Source organism: Botrytis cinerea, chromosome 13, assembly GCF_000143535.2.
Source record: "Botrytis cinerea B05.10 chromosome 13, complete sequence".
Lineage (NCBI taxonomy): Eukaryota > Fungi > Ascomycota > Leotiomycetes > Helotiales > Sclerotiniaceae > Botrytis > Botrytis cinerea.
In genome coordinates, this window is record NC_037322.1 from 938,266 (window position 1) to 954,151 (window position 15,886).

A 15,886-nucleotide genomic window follows, 5' to 3' on the forward strand; every position below is an offset into this window, starting at 1 on the left:
TGATTGGATGAGAGATTAGCTGAGAGATTGGCGGATTTTTAGGAAGGATGAATAGTCTCGTGAGTGAATCAAGACGAGGGGTGGAGCTAGGAATCCGCCACACAAAATGGATTACGGCTAGAAAAGTTCCCGTGTTCCGAATGATAGAAATGGACTCGCTTGCTATACTCACACCTACCTGTGGCACTGACAGCAAAATCCAGAAACTTATTACTCTTTAGCTTCTTTTTAGCTTTTTTTCAACATCCAATATCCACTTTATTATGCGGCCATGCTCCATATTGAAAATTGATTTATTGAGCCTGGCCCAGTCACATTCAGCCTTATCTACACTTATCTCCTTAATCACGACTAAGAGTGTCAAATCCAAGACCCGAATACGCTGCTGAGCTTCATCTACATCCCATAACTAGTACCTACCCGAACCCTCATTCCTTATGGGTACAGGGGTTAGCGGCTGCCACGAACATCCGAGATGGAAACTTTCTGATTAGAGGCTCACACTCCGCACACTTGACTAGTACTATGATGGATGCCAATGCATTGGCAATATTCCGCAGTGAACATAATAATATTAAATGATCAATTTTCTGTTTTGATGAGCAAAGAATTCCTCCATTGTTGTTGTTGTTGTTGTTGTTGTCTGGAGCTGGACACCGCCATTCCGGTGACAACAAGGTTAAGAATTTGGGAATGGACCCGTGAAGGATAAGCAATCATTTATGGTATGGAGAAATAGAGTAAAGATTCGTACGCAAAAACATAATGTCTCCCCAGATTTTAAGGAGTTGGAGAATATATCAGTCATTAATTATACTACAGTAAGTACCCTTATTTCAAAGGGGTACAACAGGCTTTGTCTGACGGCTGGATCTGCGTGTCGGTCGAATTGCTGCAATATCTTCTGTGGCTTTTGATTCGGTAGATTTTGACGTCTTCTCCTTAGTCAGCTTGCCTGCTTTTATGGAAATGTCCCCCGCATCATCATCTAGAATCTCTTCTTTGACCTGAATGGGTTTTCGAGATCTCGCTTTCACCTTCTTGCGTTCTGTGATATCTTCATCAGTTTCTTCTGATTTCGTAGCCACGGCAGCCTTCCTCTTCCTCAAGCTTTGCTTGTTCACTGGAACATCCTTAACATCCCCACTATCACTCGACGTACTTCTCTTCTTCATATCACCAGCAACGGCACCCGTTTTCTTCTGTACACTTGGCACCACACAAGAAGTTCTTCCCCCAACGGTAAGAAAGGTGATTTTCTCCCCGTTCGGTAATGCTGCCGGGCCGTCTTTCTTCCCCTTCCCCCATCGATGCTTGAACATCCAGTTATCAGGAAATTTGGATGAATCTGCCAACAAGTCTACTGCTGTTTGACAAATGTACATCATCGAAGTATGCAATCGCTTGATCTCTTCGGAGGTGAACGTGTTACTATATTGCTCGGGATGAAGTCGTGCATTGTAGAGTATTTCATCGCTTCAAGTTATGTTAGCATAATTGGACATTGAGGGTGGATTTGGCAACCAGGAGTGAAACAATAATGGCATTTTGGATAGTTCGTAGTCGAACAATCGGATTGAGGTGAATGTAAGAGTGACTGACCCAACCCAATTTCCAATTCCACTGATGTTCGCTTGGTCAAGCAATAATGCCTTTATAGGCACCTGCTTCTTGTTCAGTTTTTGTTCGAGCCACTCAGCTGTCAAGATGTCTTTATCAAGAACAGGATCTGGGCCGTTCTCTTTAAGTGGAGACGTGTCTCGAATGGCTTCAGCGATGCAATTTACTAGTCGAATCCTTGAGAATCTACGTGAATCTGTGAACGCAGCCTCAACCTTTGGTTCTCCAGCTGTTTGTAGTGAGAATTTCGAGAACCTCGGTGGCCAGACTTCCTCTTCGTCCTCATTTTTCGACCTATAATAGTAAGAGTCTTGCCCTCGAATATGAAACCATCCTGAGATTTTCAGCACTTGTCAAGAGATAATTTCAACTGCTTCATACCCGTCATGCCAAAGTGGAACACTGGATGTGGTGGCGAGGACATAATCATCCTGTCAAAACAACTTAGTATTCAACTTTGAAGCATCAAGAATGGCCCAACCAGAAGTATTTTCCTTGCTGTCCAGCACCTTCAACCTTCTTACCAGTCAATGCCTTTTGGAATTCGGCAGCACTTGTTCCGACCTTTCCAAAGACATTGGCATCATCCTGGGCCTTAACAACCGCCAATGTTTTGCCAACAAGACTTTTTCGTATGTAGTGCACAGCTCGCGCAACTGCAAGGTTAAGTCAGTATTTCACAGTAGCTGGTGATGGAGATGAGCTGGTGGTTTTACCCTCCGCGATTTCGGGCATCTTGGAATGTGCTGTGATTGTAGTGAAAGGAGCAAAGGAGGAAGAAGATAAGATAAAGTCGGATCTAATTCAGATTTTCGGCATGGCCAAAAGAACGTGAAGATGGTTATCAGTAATTATTAGGTGCCTAGGGTAGGTTAGCAGTCTTGCCTAATGAAGTTTCATAAAACGTGACTCGCCTCCCTCTAGCCATGATGTTTGTGTGAGTGCCTTAAAATTAGACTTCGGCTTATTAACTCATCGGGCCTAGGATTCCCCATACTACCGAGGCATTAAGATAGCCATATCCCTTTCACAAGCCATCTATCTCGTCATCTCATGCCTTCAAACGCCCTTTTCATTTTCAACCTTATAATCTAACATCTCTGTTCTTACTTTCTCGATACATTCCTTCTATTTCCTAATTCCATAGCTCAGATTAACAAGATGGTTGCCGACACTCTAGTTTACCACCCATCTGTTGCGCACTACCTCAAATTTGTCGCAACAACCGTTGGTCGCGATAAGCTTCTCCGAACCCTTCAATACTTCTCCAGATTTTACGCCTGGTATCTCCTTCGCACCAATGGAACTCCTAGTGAAATTGCGCCTTACGAGGCCATCAAAAAACAATTCGGACTCGCGCGCAAATTAATGCGCTTTGGAAAGAATGTCGAACATTTGAAAGCAGCTGCTACCGCTGCGGATTCTAAAAGCCTTGACCCGGTAATCAAGTACTGTGCTGTGGGAAGGCAATTGGGATATGCAGGTTATTTAACTTTTGATGCGTTCACGGTGTTGGATGCTGCGGGCATCAGGAAGAGCCCGTCGACGAAGAGGATACAGAAGGAAGCCTATAGGTTCTGGTTGATGGGACTGTTGTTTAGCACAGCGTCGGGGATGTACTCTTTGTATAACCTACGACAACAGTCTGCAAAAATTGATAAGAAAGATGGAGAAAGTGTTGTGACTAGTAAGAGAATCGAAAAGTAGGTTGAGCCTCACATATATCCGTATCAGGCTTATTGCTAATCTCTCGGTATAGGGAGCGTGCTGCGATCAATATGCAACTCTTATCAGATCTCTGCGATCTCACAATCCCAAGTTCGGCAATCGGCTTGGCTAACTTCGATGATGGTATTGTTGGATTGGCAGGAACTCTGAGCAGTTTGATCGGTGTTTATGGTACATGGAAGAAGACTGCTTAAATAATTTGCCGGTTAGGTGTTTCAAAATCAGGAGAGCGTATGAATATTCGCAAGACTTGACAAGCAGCTCTCTTCCGGACTATCAGATTGGCCACGGATGATAAGATTGTACGTACAAGATTGGATCACTGGCATTGCAACCTTGTAGGTTTAAGTAGTCTGGAATCGATCTCATGGAATAAAAGACCACGATGAGGGACCAGAGTTCACCGGAGTTCATAACCGAGAGTTGTATAAAATGGTTAGAAAGCCCTTACCCGATTGTTCCTAACCCATTTTCCTTCAGATTCTCTATGACAAATTTGCTTGATTATGTTTTGTTTAATCACGGAGGCCCCGTCCAATTTATTTGTTGACAGAAACTGAATGTTGAACGGTGGCATCTCTCTGGAAAATATGCTTTCTACTAGCCCTGGTTCTATGAGCTTTTAATATAGCAGTGTCTTTTTTCGTCGAACTTCCCGTCCCCGTGTGAAACCAATCAAGCCATATCTGACGGATGGACGAGGGGTTGGCTGCCTTTCCAATAAACACCGGCAGCTATGATGATATTCATCCACCGAGTGCTAATAACATTTTCGGTAAACAGATGCTATCCAAAGGCTGTTGGGCCGACCGACGATTTAGTATTGGATATAACCCATGGCCGAGGTATTCTTTCACCCCGGCATAACTCGTAAGGCACATGCTAATGCAGGCAGTAATATAATTCTTGGCAATTTGAAATGCTCCTATTGGCTACAACCGCGTAGCAACAACTTACACCCCCGATCAATCACAATGTGACTGAAATTGCCCTCTTGGACAATACACCGAGCCTCTTCCGTAAGATCTCTTGAAGGCAAACATTCCGGCCTCAAATAGCATCTAAATTCGACATTATCCTTGAAGATTTGAACCTTCTGGACATTCAATACCGGAAAGTTCACTGAATAATCAGTTTCCGACATGACGGAAAGCCCGAATCAAGTCAAAGCATTTTGAATGTCGATGAAAGTTGTCCCTTGAGAGCGTGCGACCAAAATCAGCAAGTCAACATTTTCTAATCTCAAGACCGAGTCCATGCCGTATGATCTTCTCATGTCGGCCCGATATTCATTTCAAGGCGCCTCATACCTACATACCGAGTACGATAGCTACTCTAAAGCAAATCTTTCCATTGGTAAGGCGTATCTAAATGTCCACCCGCTCATCGAAGGCGGAATGAGTGCAAGGCACTTGCGTTTGAAACTGCTAGCGTTGTTGGTATTATATTTCGGAAATTCTTCAATATTGCAGCCCGGCAACCTCTCGAGATATGCCGAATTCCGCTTGTGGAGTATCATAGCCGGGGACTTAGAATCCAGACCCACAGAGTAGTATTAACCGTGCATGATACTAGCAATCAACAACCAACAGCCAACCAACAGGCAAAGTACACGGGTCCGTATTGTTATTGGACGAAGCTTGTCATATGAACGATCGGCAACCTGATAAGAACAGTCTCTTCTTGGAAGTTCGACGTTAGGCTAGGGCAAGCCCGTATGGCAACCAGCGGGAGCGACGGGTAGTCATACTTCCCCGCTGCATGGAACTTCCACTGAAGAAAGAGCGTCCACTAAAATACTTGGTGAGCAAAAATGCAACTTTTCAGCTGCGGCGTGTTGGTACTGAATGACGCTATAGTATTTCATGCGGAAAACAATCACTGACCGAAGTCATGTAGCTAAAATGGTGTCATCCATTCATCTTGCATCTAGAGCAATCTACTCGTACATGAGTGGGAGTCTTATTTCCAACTCGACTCCCACTGGCTTGCAGCGTACCATGCAGTATGGAACGCCAATCAAATGTCAACAAAGCTTTGGCGGCAAGATCCTCCAATATTAGATGACGGAATTTATCCATTAAAGATTGCCCTGCTTGCGAAGATCTAGTTGCCAAACTTGCTAGAATTCTTGGCGAACCATTCTACCGGTATTCTCTCTCAAAATCTACTGGACTGAAGCCTTGCACTCAACACTGCCCACTCGGTATTTGGTGTCATTCATACACGGACCGAGTGATCACCTGGTCAGACCACGGAATTTGTTCCTGTAGTTAGGCATGATCTGGTAAATTTTTCAACGGGATCAGTGATCAAAGGGATAGAAAATGGCCTGTCTTCAAGTTACACCGCTATCTTTTTCGGCTAGAGCCGTATTTCCTGATCGCATTGAGATTGCTAGCCAGACTTCGAAACCTAATTTACTGAACGGAGATCGATACATTGCAGCAGAAGGTAGATTCAAGGTAAAGAAGTTGATCGCTTGTATCTCTGGGATCTTTACCGGAATTCACTTACAACTCACAACCGTTATCAAATTCGGACGGGAGATTACAATTCGGATCATGCAGGCGTCTGGTTACCAAATTTAGAAAATTGAAGCTTGCGTAACCATCATGTTGGTGATCACAAGTATATGACCAGAAAGTCTTGCCCAAGAAAAGAAGGTGCGATGCATCTCGAACCAAGGTACAGCGCACCGAGCGGCAAACTTCTCTTTCAGCGTACATCTCCACCTTCATATATTCACTCAGTCTTGTGCCACCTGCTTAGATACTATTCTGTTAAAATTTCTCTCGTTTCTCAAGTTGTCAATTTCATACTGCAACTTTGAGAAGATAAATCGTGCTCTCTGATCATTTAACATTTTCCTTCACTCAATGGCGCATCCATCTTCTGATCTCCCTCTGAGAAAGTTCTTCGACTCTGATGCAGAGAAGTCCGAAGTTAAGGCGGTTCTTGCACATTTTGAAATTCCGCTTTCAAATGCAAGCACTCGAGATTTGGAGGAAGGAATCAATGGCACAGATAACACGGATGGAAATGTTTCCAGAGCAGATGGAGGTAGAGATGCTTGGCTGTTCTTAGCTGCCTGCTTCTTATTTGAAGCATTAATCTGGGGTAAGCGATCATCTCCGTACAGGCCCACCTCATCACGTCAATGTTCTGGGCAGCACTGAAAATCACTGAAAATCACCATCTTTATCAAATTTCTAGAAATTTGTATGATCTGTTAGAGACACGTCAAAGATGCGCTGAGTCTCTCATGTCAACTAACAAATAAATAGGATTTCCGTTCGCTTTCGGAGTTTTTCAGACGTACTACTCTACTCACTCGCCATTCGATGAACATGCAAGCGGTATAGCCGTTATAGGAACTTGTGCTACGGGAATCAGTATGTGAAAATGTCTATCTTATTTCGATGCTTCTACAAGATCATCCCACCACCTCTTTGGTTCCGCTTCTTAATAAGTACTTACAAGGTATCATTAGTGTACCTGTTTGCACCCATTTCCCTCTACGTTCTGGAGACGTTCCCACCAATTCGCAGGCTTTCATCAATAGTGGGCCTTGTTATTGTATTGATAGCGCTAGTTGCAGCTAGCTTCGCCACAGAAGTTTGGCACCTCATTGTTACTCAAGGCTTCCTATATGCTATTGGAGGCAGCCTTTTGTACTCCCCAACAATGTTCTATCTTGATCAATGGTTTGGTACGTAAATATTTCTTTCGTCAATTTTGGTTTAAGATCCAAGCATATTTGATTTTTCCAATGTACCAGGATGTTCAACTCTGGTTAAGAAATCGCGTCTTCATATTGTTCAAATTCGCTTGATCTTCCCAAATTTCGCACTACCGCGTTGCTTCATCACCTCACTCTAAAAGTAGTTTCTACTCACATTCCACTAACTGTGTGATAGTCAAGCGAAAGGGTCTCGCACTTGGTGTTATGTGGTCAGGGTAAGCATCGAATATCATTAGCCCAAAGCTCGAGCTAACTTTGGCAGCGTGGGAACTTCAGGCCTCATTTTCCCATTTCTCCTGTCATATCTTATCGATCGATGCGGATTCCGCGGTACTCTTCGCATTTGGGCTGCTACCCTGTTCCTACTCTGTTGCCCATTGATATACTATATCAAACCGAGGATTCCGACAAATTATTCCAGCCAGCCACCCTCAAAACCAAGCTACACATTCCTTAGGTCACCCGTATTCTGGTTTCTACAGATAGCAAACATCTTGTCCTCACTTGGGTTCTTTGCACCTTCCATTTATCTTTCATCGTATAGCGCTTCGCTTTCGTTCTCTCCTGTGCTTGGAACGTTACTAATCGCACTTCTGAATTCCTTTTCCGTGATCGGAGCCATTTCGCTAGGTCATCTTTCGGATATCAGACATATAACTACCGTCGTTCTTCTCTCTTCTATTCTATCTACTCTATCTGTATTCATGCTGTGGGGTCTTTCAGCTTCCCTTCCATCTCTCATTATATTCACCATCATCTATGGAATTTTTGCGGGAGGATGGAGTGCTATTTGGGCAGGTATGATAAGAGAGGTCCAACGCGCAGATAGCAACGCTGGCTTTGGTGTATTGATGGGTCTATTTAGCGCGGGAAGAGGAGTGGGAAGTGTGGTATGTGGGCCAGTTACTGAATGGCTGGTTCAATATGGAGGCTTTGGGGGCATGGGAGGCGGTTATGGCACCGAGTATGGAGCGGTGATTGTCTTCACCGGAGTTAGTGCTGCTTGTGGATTGATAGGGGTAGGAGCAAGATTTTGGAGAATAGAAAGAACTTGAGAGATACATGATGCACGAAGCAACTTAACATCTATCAGAGCTGCCATATAGCACACTTCGGTGCCTCAATTCATGTCTGTTCATCGGATGGCGCCTGGGGTGATTTTGAAGATTTTGAACAGATGGCGCTCTGGTGTAAGAGTCTATCACATGATTGAGTGTAAATCAGACAATTTACAATGGTGTCACGGGTTGATAAATGGAGCATACTTTTCCACAGGCAGCAAGGAGTCATGTTTACTAAAATGGGTTTCCGGATTAGATCACAGATACGAGCTTATATTTTTGGTGTATGAAAACGAAAAATGCATGGCTGTCTTCCATCAAACATCTAGAATTTTGCGTTTAGTGAAAATCCTAAGAATATTGGGATCTGCTCATTGACATAATGGATCTTCTCGTTTACAATGAAGATCTCTATTTTCAATTTACTCCTCGTGGCAGCGAAGGATTACTCGGGCAGACTGCATGTAAGAATGGCGAAATTGAAGTCGCTATACTCGGTTAGGCAAGTGTTACCTTCCTACCCAGGCCACTCCGCACGAGAGCACAAGGGGGGTACCCAATTATCTTACACTACACCATAGGGAGATATGGAGATATGAAGTGGATTCCCTAAACTCTCTTTATCTTTAAATAACTTTTACGCGATCAACAATCATGTCTGTCGCAAGCAAGTAAAGTATAATCTTCATTTCAACCAAATTTTCGAGCCAGCCAAAAAGCCAGATATCCTGTATAGAAAACGATTTTCAAAAACGTGCGGGTATATTTTTAAACCCTTTCCGTTCCGTGTTTGATGAATCCTGAATGGCACACTTCCATATAGGTACGTACTGGAAGTTTTTTTTCCCTGGTTAATGTACCATCGTACTACATAAAACTATGCTATCCTTGGAGCTTGATCACAATGAAGGATTTTTCTTTTGAATGTTACAGCGCAGCTTCAATACAACCTTCTTCATCCTTCGCTCTCATTTAACTATGTTGAGTTTGATACCCAATTCAAAATACTCTTTTTATTGAATTTCAGAACCATCCTAAGTTTTCTAAACGAATATAGCGATTGTAAAGTTGCAAGATTTCAATAACACACATTTCTTCATTTGCTAAAGATTCTCAAGTGAAGAAAGCCCAGATGACGTTACAGATCTTTATCATCGTAACACTTTTCTCCAACAAAAAAACATTTACATCTAATCTACATATCTATTTATCATTCTTACATTTTTTTTCAATAACATGCAGTACAATCTGACCACATTAGCGGCGGGAAGAGGCGCAGTTGCCTCGGTCCAACAAATGAAGATTCTTAAAATTGACGAGGCTGAGCGGCACAGCTGTCAGTATATGCAAGGGCCAACAGTATTCATGGAACAGCAATCGTATGTGACCACTTACTGCCTTCTCGCTCGGCACGATTATTTTTGCTTCTCATTTGGTGTGGTAGTATCTGTGGTGGCGTGGTATCGTCCGTTTATATTACACAAATATATCTTTCCTTGCATGATAGATATGCGAGTATGTTTGCGGGACATCTAATAAAGATGATCTTGTTCCAAGGGATTTGTTTTATTTTTGTTTGGTTTTACTCCTGGCAATTTTTCTGGCTCATCAAGTGTTCCTTCGGAAAATGCATATTTGTAGTTCTAAGGAAGACTTCACTTGAAGATGCAACGTCTAGTCTCCCTCCTTGTATTTTGCGTTCTTCTGAGGTGTATCAAGGCAGATGTTGCTTTTACATGGCCCTACCCAGGAGCCACCTTGGGCTCGGGAGATGTCACTCTATGGTGGAGGGAAGATGGAAATGCGCTTTTGATCGAGGAGATGGGTAGTCATTTGTTAGTTTTGTTCACCGGAAGTAATAATGCTATGGTATGTGGGAATGCTCTGCTTCGAAAAGTATTCTGAGTAAGTTGCTGATGTTTGCATAGCAAATTTTGAATGAATGGGTCATTCCCGTTGGAAAGTATAATGCAACTATACATCTCAATTCAAACATCGGACCCAATGCAAACAATTCCTAGTAAGCAATCACTTTCGCAGCTTCTGAAATTCGGTACATCAGTTCGAATAAATGGTCATACTGTTTTCGTGTCACATGGATCAGTTGATTTAACAAATATCAGCTTCTTCGGTATTCAATCAAATCCTATAAGCATGACGAACTATCCATCAACCTCCATTCCAGTTCTCACAAATTTCTCACCTCGTTTCTCTCTCACGAATATGACGGGTAGAGATTTCAGCCCTTCTATCAGCGCTGCAAATGCGGCGTGCAATACCACAGATGGACCGGATTCTGTAATTCGAGATGAAACGCAAGATCAAGTATCTCTGGGTATGGCTAACGTCCGCTCTCTGTCATCCGCTCAGATTACAACTTCTGGGGTAATTCACAATCCAACGGATGGTGTGCTTGTTACAACTATTCCTTTGACACCCATTATTTCAGCCACTACTTTGCCTTCGTCTCCCGTAACAACTATATTCTTTACACCAACGCCCACTGCCTCTACTCAACCTGTTACAGAAACCCCGACACAGATTCCGACTTTCACAGCCAGTGCCCATAAAAGGATTGTGATCGCTGTTCCTGTTTCTATAGGTGTTGCTGCTCTGGCTGGTCTCTTCATTTTCTTCGTTGTTCGATACAGACGTCGGTATTCGTCATCCGAAAAAGTTGATCCAGACGGATCTATTCTTCCATTTTTCCCACCACCACCTACTCATCCTAATACATGGATGGATACCACAGCTTCCACTGTCAAGAATAAATCCAATCGTTTTTGGTATCGCCTGAAAGCCAAACGTTCACGAGATAGTGTCGCTGAGTTGCCTGGCTACGAAGGTCCAGGTACATTGAAGTCTGCCTCACAGCGTAACACCAGTCCAAGCGGAACGACAATTACAAACAGGAGCGAAGTGGCTCACAGACCTATAATCATTCCTTCCACTGCAGCAACTGGAATCTCATCGACCAAAAGCCAACACCGACCACAAAATCACCCAGGACGCGAAGTCGGCTTTTTGGCTGTAGGTCCGGATTCGGCAATTAATAACCACAACTCAGATCCTAAAACTCCTGCTAGTGTTGCCCACACTAATCATTCATATCCACGTGCTTCAACTATCAAGACCATCACAACGGAGAGTTCAGGCATTCCATCTTCATCAGCTCTATCTTCATCTTTTGACCGAGAACGCGAACGCGGCCCTTTTCCTTTAGACTCCGGAACTCCCGTATTCAAAGAAAGAGAGACACAAACACCACCACAGCCACCAAGTCCTACAGCTCTTAGAGGGATGGCAAAAGTAGTTACGATTCCGAGGAGTGATTCATTCTCACATTCGAGCTCGGACTTTGGTGCGATACCTCAATCTTCTTCTACCTACTACCCTGCAAGAAAAAACTCGCTTCAAAGAGAAGGATCAGATGTATATAACTTTTCAAATCCTGGATCACCATATAAAAAATCTTCATATAATACACCTTCATCTTCATATCAAGCTCCGCAAACATCATTTCCTCCACCACCAACCTCAATGTTGTCTCAGGCGTCTCAATTCAAGAGTTTTAGAAGTCCAATGAGAGGGGCGGATGAGAGTGCTGCTGTTAAAGAGGCGGAGAGAAGAATTAGAGGATTTCTTGGGAATAATGGGGGAGTTGGTTCGGATAGAGATGGGATTGTGAGTCCGATTAGTCCGGTTAGTCCTTTGTCGAGATAAATGAAGCGGTAATTTTTGAGGGTCATGATATGTGTATGATGTCTCTTTGTATGTATGAGAAATGTATGAGTGGGGAAACAAATGGAATAAGATAAATGACAGGGTATTGATGGAGGAATTGGCGTTTGAAACTTAATGAATGGACATGGTAATAACGAATGGAGGTTATTTGTGACGGAAACAGGACGGAAATGAAATAAAACAATGAGTTGGTCTAATGAATGGACATATATATATCCCCCATTTCTCTCGTTAAACGTCATTCGTTTGAGCTGTACTGGACTGAAAAAGAATTTCTGCTCTAGAATTTTGATAGCAAGACATTTGATTATCCTATCATTTTGGTTTGGCGGTTGATAAAGAGCCTCAAAACGATGATGATTGCTTGCTTATCACTCGTATACGCATTGAAATTAGGCTGATATCTCTGCTGATAGCTTTTCTTGCTTTCAGCTTAGTATGTCAATATTCGATCTTCCAATAGCAAGGTTTGAATAAGGGGCTGAGAGGGATGAACTTTTCGTGGTGCAGAGATAAGAGTGAGAGGAGTTGAACTTGATCTTCCGTCACGAAATCAATACACGGGTAGGTGCCCAAAGTCTAACTCCTGTGTTGTTGCTTCACAGAGGCGATTGAGAGACAAGAAAATTCGTGGGCGACGGTTCCATGTTCGTGTCTGGTGGACATTGGCACTTTGTATGAATTATCACGATATTTTCTTGTGGCTTAAGGAACATCTGATATGGTCGACTGCATACGAAAAACGAAGTAACGATATGGGACCCATTCCTCATTGGACGGATAGAGAAGCTCTCCGTCAAAGACTTGTTCAGAATACACGTTAGACGTGTGTGTACTATGGTATGGTATATGGAATAAGTTATGTTACACCCTTTTGTTTTGCCACCAATAGAATCATTCTGCCCACACAAACTGATCCTGGCTAGCGAAGGCGGTGCGACACAACTTATTCAATACACCATAGTATGCCTGACATAAAAAAGGTATTGTACCCCGCATTTTATTCTTGTATTTATTCATCTCATTACAATCATTAAGGATAAGTCTCCTGTTACGATGATCTGTGACATTTGTACAGAATTATTTCGAACATTGTCAAAGGTTCAGGTGAAAGATAAACTCCCAGAAGGAAGTGAACTTAAGGGACGATTCGAACACCATGCTACTTATAATGCCTTGAAGAGGGCGCTTGACATAGGCTGTGTTTTTTGCAAGAAAGTGTGGGCACAGATACGTGACGAAGTTCTTGATATGGATGATGATAAACTTGTAGCTTTCAGATTGGAATTCGAGTGGTCTTTATACCTACAAAGTAATTCACTGGGTTCTTTCTCGATTTCCACTGCCAAGGAACTTGAGTGGCGTTTCTGGATTTGTCTTTGGCCGGTTTATTCTTCTCAAGGTATCCTATGGATTCCCACATTCGTCACAGTCTGACGCCTGTGTGCATGACACCTACTGATGGTGGTTTTAGATCGACTATTGCTACCTGGTTACCACGAAACTACCAATACAGGCTCCGATGCTTGCTTTATACTTGCTAATCATTGGCTAAAGACATGTCTTAGCTCGCATCGAAACTGTGAGCGCCTTCGCCCTCCTTCGTTGGAAGAATGGACACCGAGTCGCTTAATTCGCATTAGAAGTACCGATGATTTAGTTTTGTGTTTGCGGAATATGGGAAATATCCCCACAGGGGTAGAGTACGCCACATTATCTCACTGTTGGGGTAACATTCCAGAGACCCAGAGATTAGTCTTGACAAGCGAGAATATCAGTTCATGGACACGACGAATGCCCGACCTTAAATCCATGAGAACATTTGATCAGGCAATTGTTAGCTGCCAAAAGCTTGGGCTGGAATATATATGGATCGATTCTCTGTGCATTCTACAAGACTGTCAAGATGATTGGCGCAAGGAGGCATCACTCATGAGTACGGTATATAAATATTCCAAGTGTACTATTACCGCCACAGCGGCAATCGATGATACTGTGGGATGCTTCTTTGATCGTGATTCGGACATCTGTCTGCCCACTAGAGTAGAATTTTTTCGGAATCAAATATGCTTTCTTGGCTCCAGCAAACAATCAATACCCAACTTCAACCCTTTGCCAGAAGATTCTAGCCCTACACTTCTACTAGGTTATTATGACATTGAAGACATTGTAGACTGGGACGGGGGCATTGAGCTTGCTCCTGTAAACCAGCGCTCTTGGGTTGTTCAAGAGGTATGTACATTGTACTAGACGAATATACCCACTTAGTCTGCTATTCTAAGAAGATAATCTAGCGCCTTCTCAGCCCGCGAGTTATCCATTTCTCAGACAGACAGCTCTTTTGGGAATTTGCAGAGTTACAAGCCTCAGAATCGTCACCATTTGGAATTCCAGGAGGGGAAGTAACGAAATTCAAAACCCTAAGCCCCTATCAAAATCAGGACCAGTATCTCATTGATCTAGATTTAGAGACAGAGACACAGTCACAAGAACGCCAGCGCTTAGCCGGTGCTTTTCGAATTTGGAAATCAACAGTATCTGCCTATACAAGAGGAAAATTAAGTAAAGGCTCCGACAAGCTCATTGCAATCTCCGCCATAGCAAGGGAATTACAGCCCTTGATGAGATGTCGATATCTAGCTGGTCTCTGGGAAGCTAGTCTTGTACTACAGCTATCATGGTGGAGTGACAAAACTGTCATTCCATCGATGGGATATCGAGCACCATCATGGTCTTGGGCTTCAATCGACGGGGAGGTTCATCTTACCGGTCCGGAAATCTCTGATTCAGTTGATCCGCTGGTAGAGACCCTCGAAGTGGTCATAGATCTTGTCGGTGAAGATGAATTTGGTCAAGTCCAAGGCGGTCATCTAACCCTTCTGGGACAAACGATCGATCTTGAAGTCTTAGACTATGACGAAGAATCAGAACTACACAATGTCACTTTCAATGGCAAACCCACATTTGCAACCATATTCGAGAATAGTGCCAACATGAGAACTGAGATTTCAACGAATCAGATATGCTGTGTGCCTCTCTATCTACGTTTGCGAGGTGAGATGTTATTTCTCCGCGGCCTTATCCTCGAGTGCGTCGATGTCACTAAAAATGAATATCGCCGTGTGGGACTGTTGATGGTACACTCTAGATTGATTCCAGTCGAAATTAACCACAGCGAAAAATACTCCATAGAAAATCCATTTCTATCCACTCTCGGTAATTTTGAACAGACAAAGGATGGTTTACCGGTCTTCAAAAGAGAATCTAGAAACTTCAGAGAGATTACGATAATATAGGATGTCTTCCCTGCGGTGGATTGGCTGGTAAAAATGATATTACCGTCTATACTTATTTGAACTGCAAATTTTGTTTCATTTAAGGAGTTGAGGTGGTAAAGGAGAACACTAAAGCTGTTTGGAATATCGAAGCACTTTAGATTTAGCAATCTAATTCATCCGCCAGCCTTTAAAAATAAAAAATGGGTTTCAAAACCCGGGGTGTCTATGAAATGATTTTGAACACTGAAATAAATGTGAACATCTAAACAACCAAAGCCATTCAGATCCATGATTCTACAAAAAAATCAGTGTCCACCTATACGTCAGATCACATGGAAACGAAGGATTTTCAATAATGAATGAATTCACTCAGAGCCAACCTACAAGCTCAGATTTTCTTCTTTTTCCTCCTCCTCCTCCTCCTCCTCCTCCCCCTACTACCCCCGATCCTTCCCTTGGCGGAATATCTCTCCATCTCTGTTGCCACGCATATACAAACTCCTTTCTAACCCTCTCTCCACGAAATAAGAGATCACAAACCCTACAAAACCACGTCCTCTTCTCCCATCTCTAAATATCCCTAGCTATACTACTTTCCTTACCGTACCCCCTTCCCCTTCCCCATAATTTCTCTAATTCCCAATTCCCAAGTTTCTCCGCCATATCTGCTATCGCATCAGAATGCCCCTTCTCCATTCCCCAAACCCCTC

The 15,886-nt window shown here is 43.1% G+C and overlaps 5 protein-coding genes across 5 annotated transcripts; 4 read left to right on the plus strand and 1 right to left on the minus strand.

The window, feature by feature from the left end:
- Positions 1 to 789: 789 nt before the first annotated feature.
- Positions 790 to 2,501, minus strand: BCIN_13g02730 (hypothetical protein). The gene is made up of 5 exons (XM_024696753.1): positions 2,337 to 2,501; positions 2,102 to 2,276; positions 2,002 to 2,051; positions 1,603 to 1,954; positions 790 to 1,476 (listed from the first exon to the last, which is right to left on the minus strand). The coding sequence occupies exons 1-5, from the start codon at positions 2,353 to 2,355 to the stop codon at positions 837 to 839; spliced, it is 1,236 nt and encodes a 411-aa protein (XP_024552566.1). The 5' UTR covers positions 2,356 to 2,501; the 3' UTR covers positions 790 to 836.
- A 130-nt stretch (positions 2,502 to 2,631) lies between these two features.
- Bcpex11 lies at positions 2,632 to 3,923 on the plus strand. Its single transcript, XM_001555197.2, has 2 exons — positions 2,632 to 3,323; positions 3,380 to 3,923. The coding sequence occupies exons 1-2, from the start codon at positions 2,782 to 2,784 to the stop codon at positions 3,540 to 3,542; spliced, it is 705 nt and encodes a 234-aa protein (XP_001555247.1). The 5' UTR covers positions 2,632 to 2,781; the 3' UTR covers positions 3,543 to 3,923.
- Positions 3,924 to 6,119: 2,196 nt separating this feature from the next.
- BCIN_13g02750 (hypothetical protein) lies at positions 6,120 to 8,458 on the plus strand. The gene is made up of 5 exons (XM_024696754.1): positions 6,120 to 6,468; positions 6,636 to 6,743; positions 6,842 to 7,060; positions 7,269 to 7,308; positions 7,356 to 8,458. Exons 1-5 carry the CDS (start codon positions 6,228 to 6,230, stop codon positions 8,146 to 8,148), a joined length of 1,401 nt encoding a protein of 466 aa, XP_024552567.1. The 5' UTR covers positions 6,120 to 6,227; the 3' UTR covers positions 8,149 to 8,458.
- A 1,274-nt stretch (positions 8,459 to 9,732) lies between these two features.
- BCIN_13g02760 (hypothetical protein) lies at positions 9,733 to 12,139 on the plus strand. The gene is made up of 3 exons (XM_001555192.2): positions 9,733 to 10,023; positions 10,083 to 10,174; positions 10,278 to 12,139. Exons 1-3 carry the CDS (start codon positions 9,820 to 9,822, stop codon positions 11,875 to 11,877), a joined length of 1,896 nt encoding a protein of 631 aa, XP_001555242.2. The 5' UTR covers positions 9,733 to 9,819; the 3' UTR covers positions 11,878 to 12,139.
- A 741-nt stretch (positions 12,140 to 12,880) lies between these two features.
- Positions 12,881 to 15,386, plus strand: BCIN_13g02770 (hypothetical protein). The gene is made up of 3 exons (XM_024696755.1): positions 12,881 to 13,300; positions 13,373 to 14,130; positions 14,193 to 15,386. The coding sequence occupies exons 1-3, from the start codon at positions 12,955 to 12,957 to the stop codon at positions 15,192 to 15,194; spliced, it is 2,106 nt and encodes a 701-aa protein (XP_024552568.1). The 5' UTR covers positions 12,881 to 12,954; the 3' UTR covers positions 15,195 to 15,386.
- The last annotated feature ends 500 nt before the right edge of the window (positions 15,387 to 15,886 follow it).

Bases quoted from the DNA above. Each gene is read 5' to 3' on its own strand.
- BCIN_13g02760 (XM_001555192.2), top strand. From the start codon at position 9,820: ATGCAACGTCTAGTCTCCCTCCTTGTATTTTGCGTTCTTCTGAGGTGT. The intron at 10,024-10,082 runs GTATGTGGGAAT...ATGTTTGCATAG, and splicing joins CCGGAAGTAATAATGCTATG to CAAATTTTGAATGAATGGGT. The intron at 10,175-10,277 runs GTAAGCAATCAC...AACAAATATCAG, and splicing joins CCCAATGCAAACAATTCCTA to CTTCTTCGGTATTCAATCAA.
- Bcpex11 (XM_001555197.2), top strand. From the start codon at position 2,782: ATGGTTGCCGACACTCTAGTTTACCACCCATCTGTTGCGCACTACCTC. The intron at 3,324-3,379 runs GTAGGTTGAGCC...CTCTCGGTATAG, and splicing joins ACTAGTAAGAGAATCGAAAA to GGAGCGTGCTGCGATCAATA.
- BCIN_13g02730 (XM_024696753.1), bottom strand. The intron at 2,052-2,101 runs GTTGGGCCATTC...TTGTTTTGACAG, and splicing joins CAGCAAGGAAAATACTTCTG to GATGATTATGTCCTCGCCAC. The intron at 1,955-2,001 runs GTATGAAGCAGT...TGAAAATCTCAG, and splicing joins GTTCCACTTTGGCATGACGG to GATGGTTTCATATTCGAGGG.
- BCIN_13g02770 (XM_024696755.1), top strand. From the start codon at position 12,955: ATGATCTGTGACATTTGTACAGAATTATTTCGAACATTGTCAAAGGTT. The intron at 13,301-13,372 runs GTATCCTATGGA...TGGTGGTTTTAG, and splicing joins GCCGGTTTATTCTTCTCAAG to ATCGACTATTGCTACCTGGT. The intron at 14,131-14,192 runs GTATGTACATTG...AAGATAATCTAG, and splicing joins GCTCTTGGGTTGTTCAAGAG to CGCCTTCTCAGCCCGCGAGT.
- BCIN_13g02750 (XM_024696754.1), top strand. From the start codon at position 6,228: ATGGCGCATCCATCTTCTGATCTCCCTCTGAGAAAGTTCTTCGACTCT. The intron at 7,061-7,268 runs GTACGTAAATAT...ACTGTGTGATAG, and splicing joins CTATCTTGATCAATGGTTTG to TCAAGCGAAAGGGTCTCGCA. The intron at 7,309-7,355 runs GTAAGCATCGAA...TAACTTTGGCAG, and splicing joins CTTGGTGTTATGTGGTCAGG to CGTGGGAACTTCAGGCCTCA.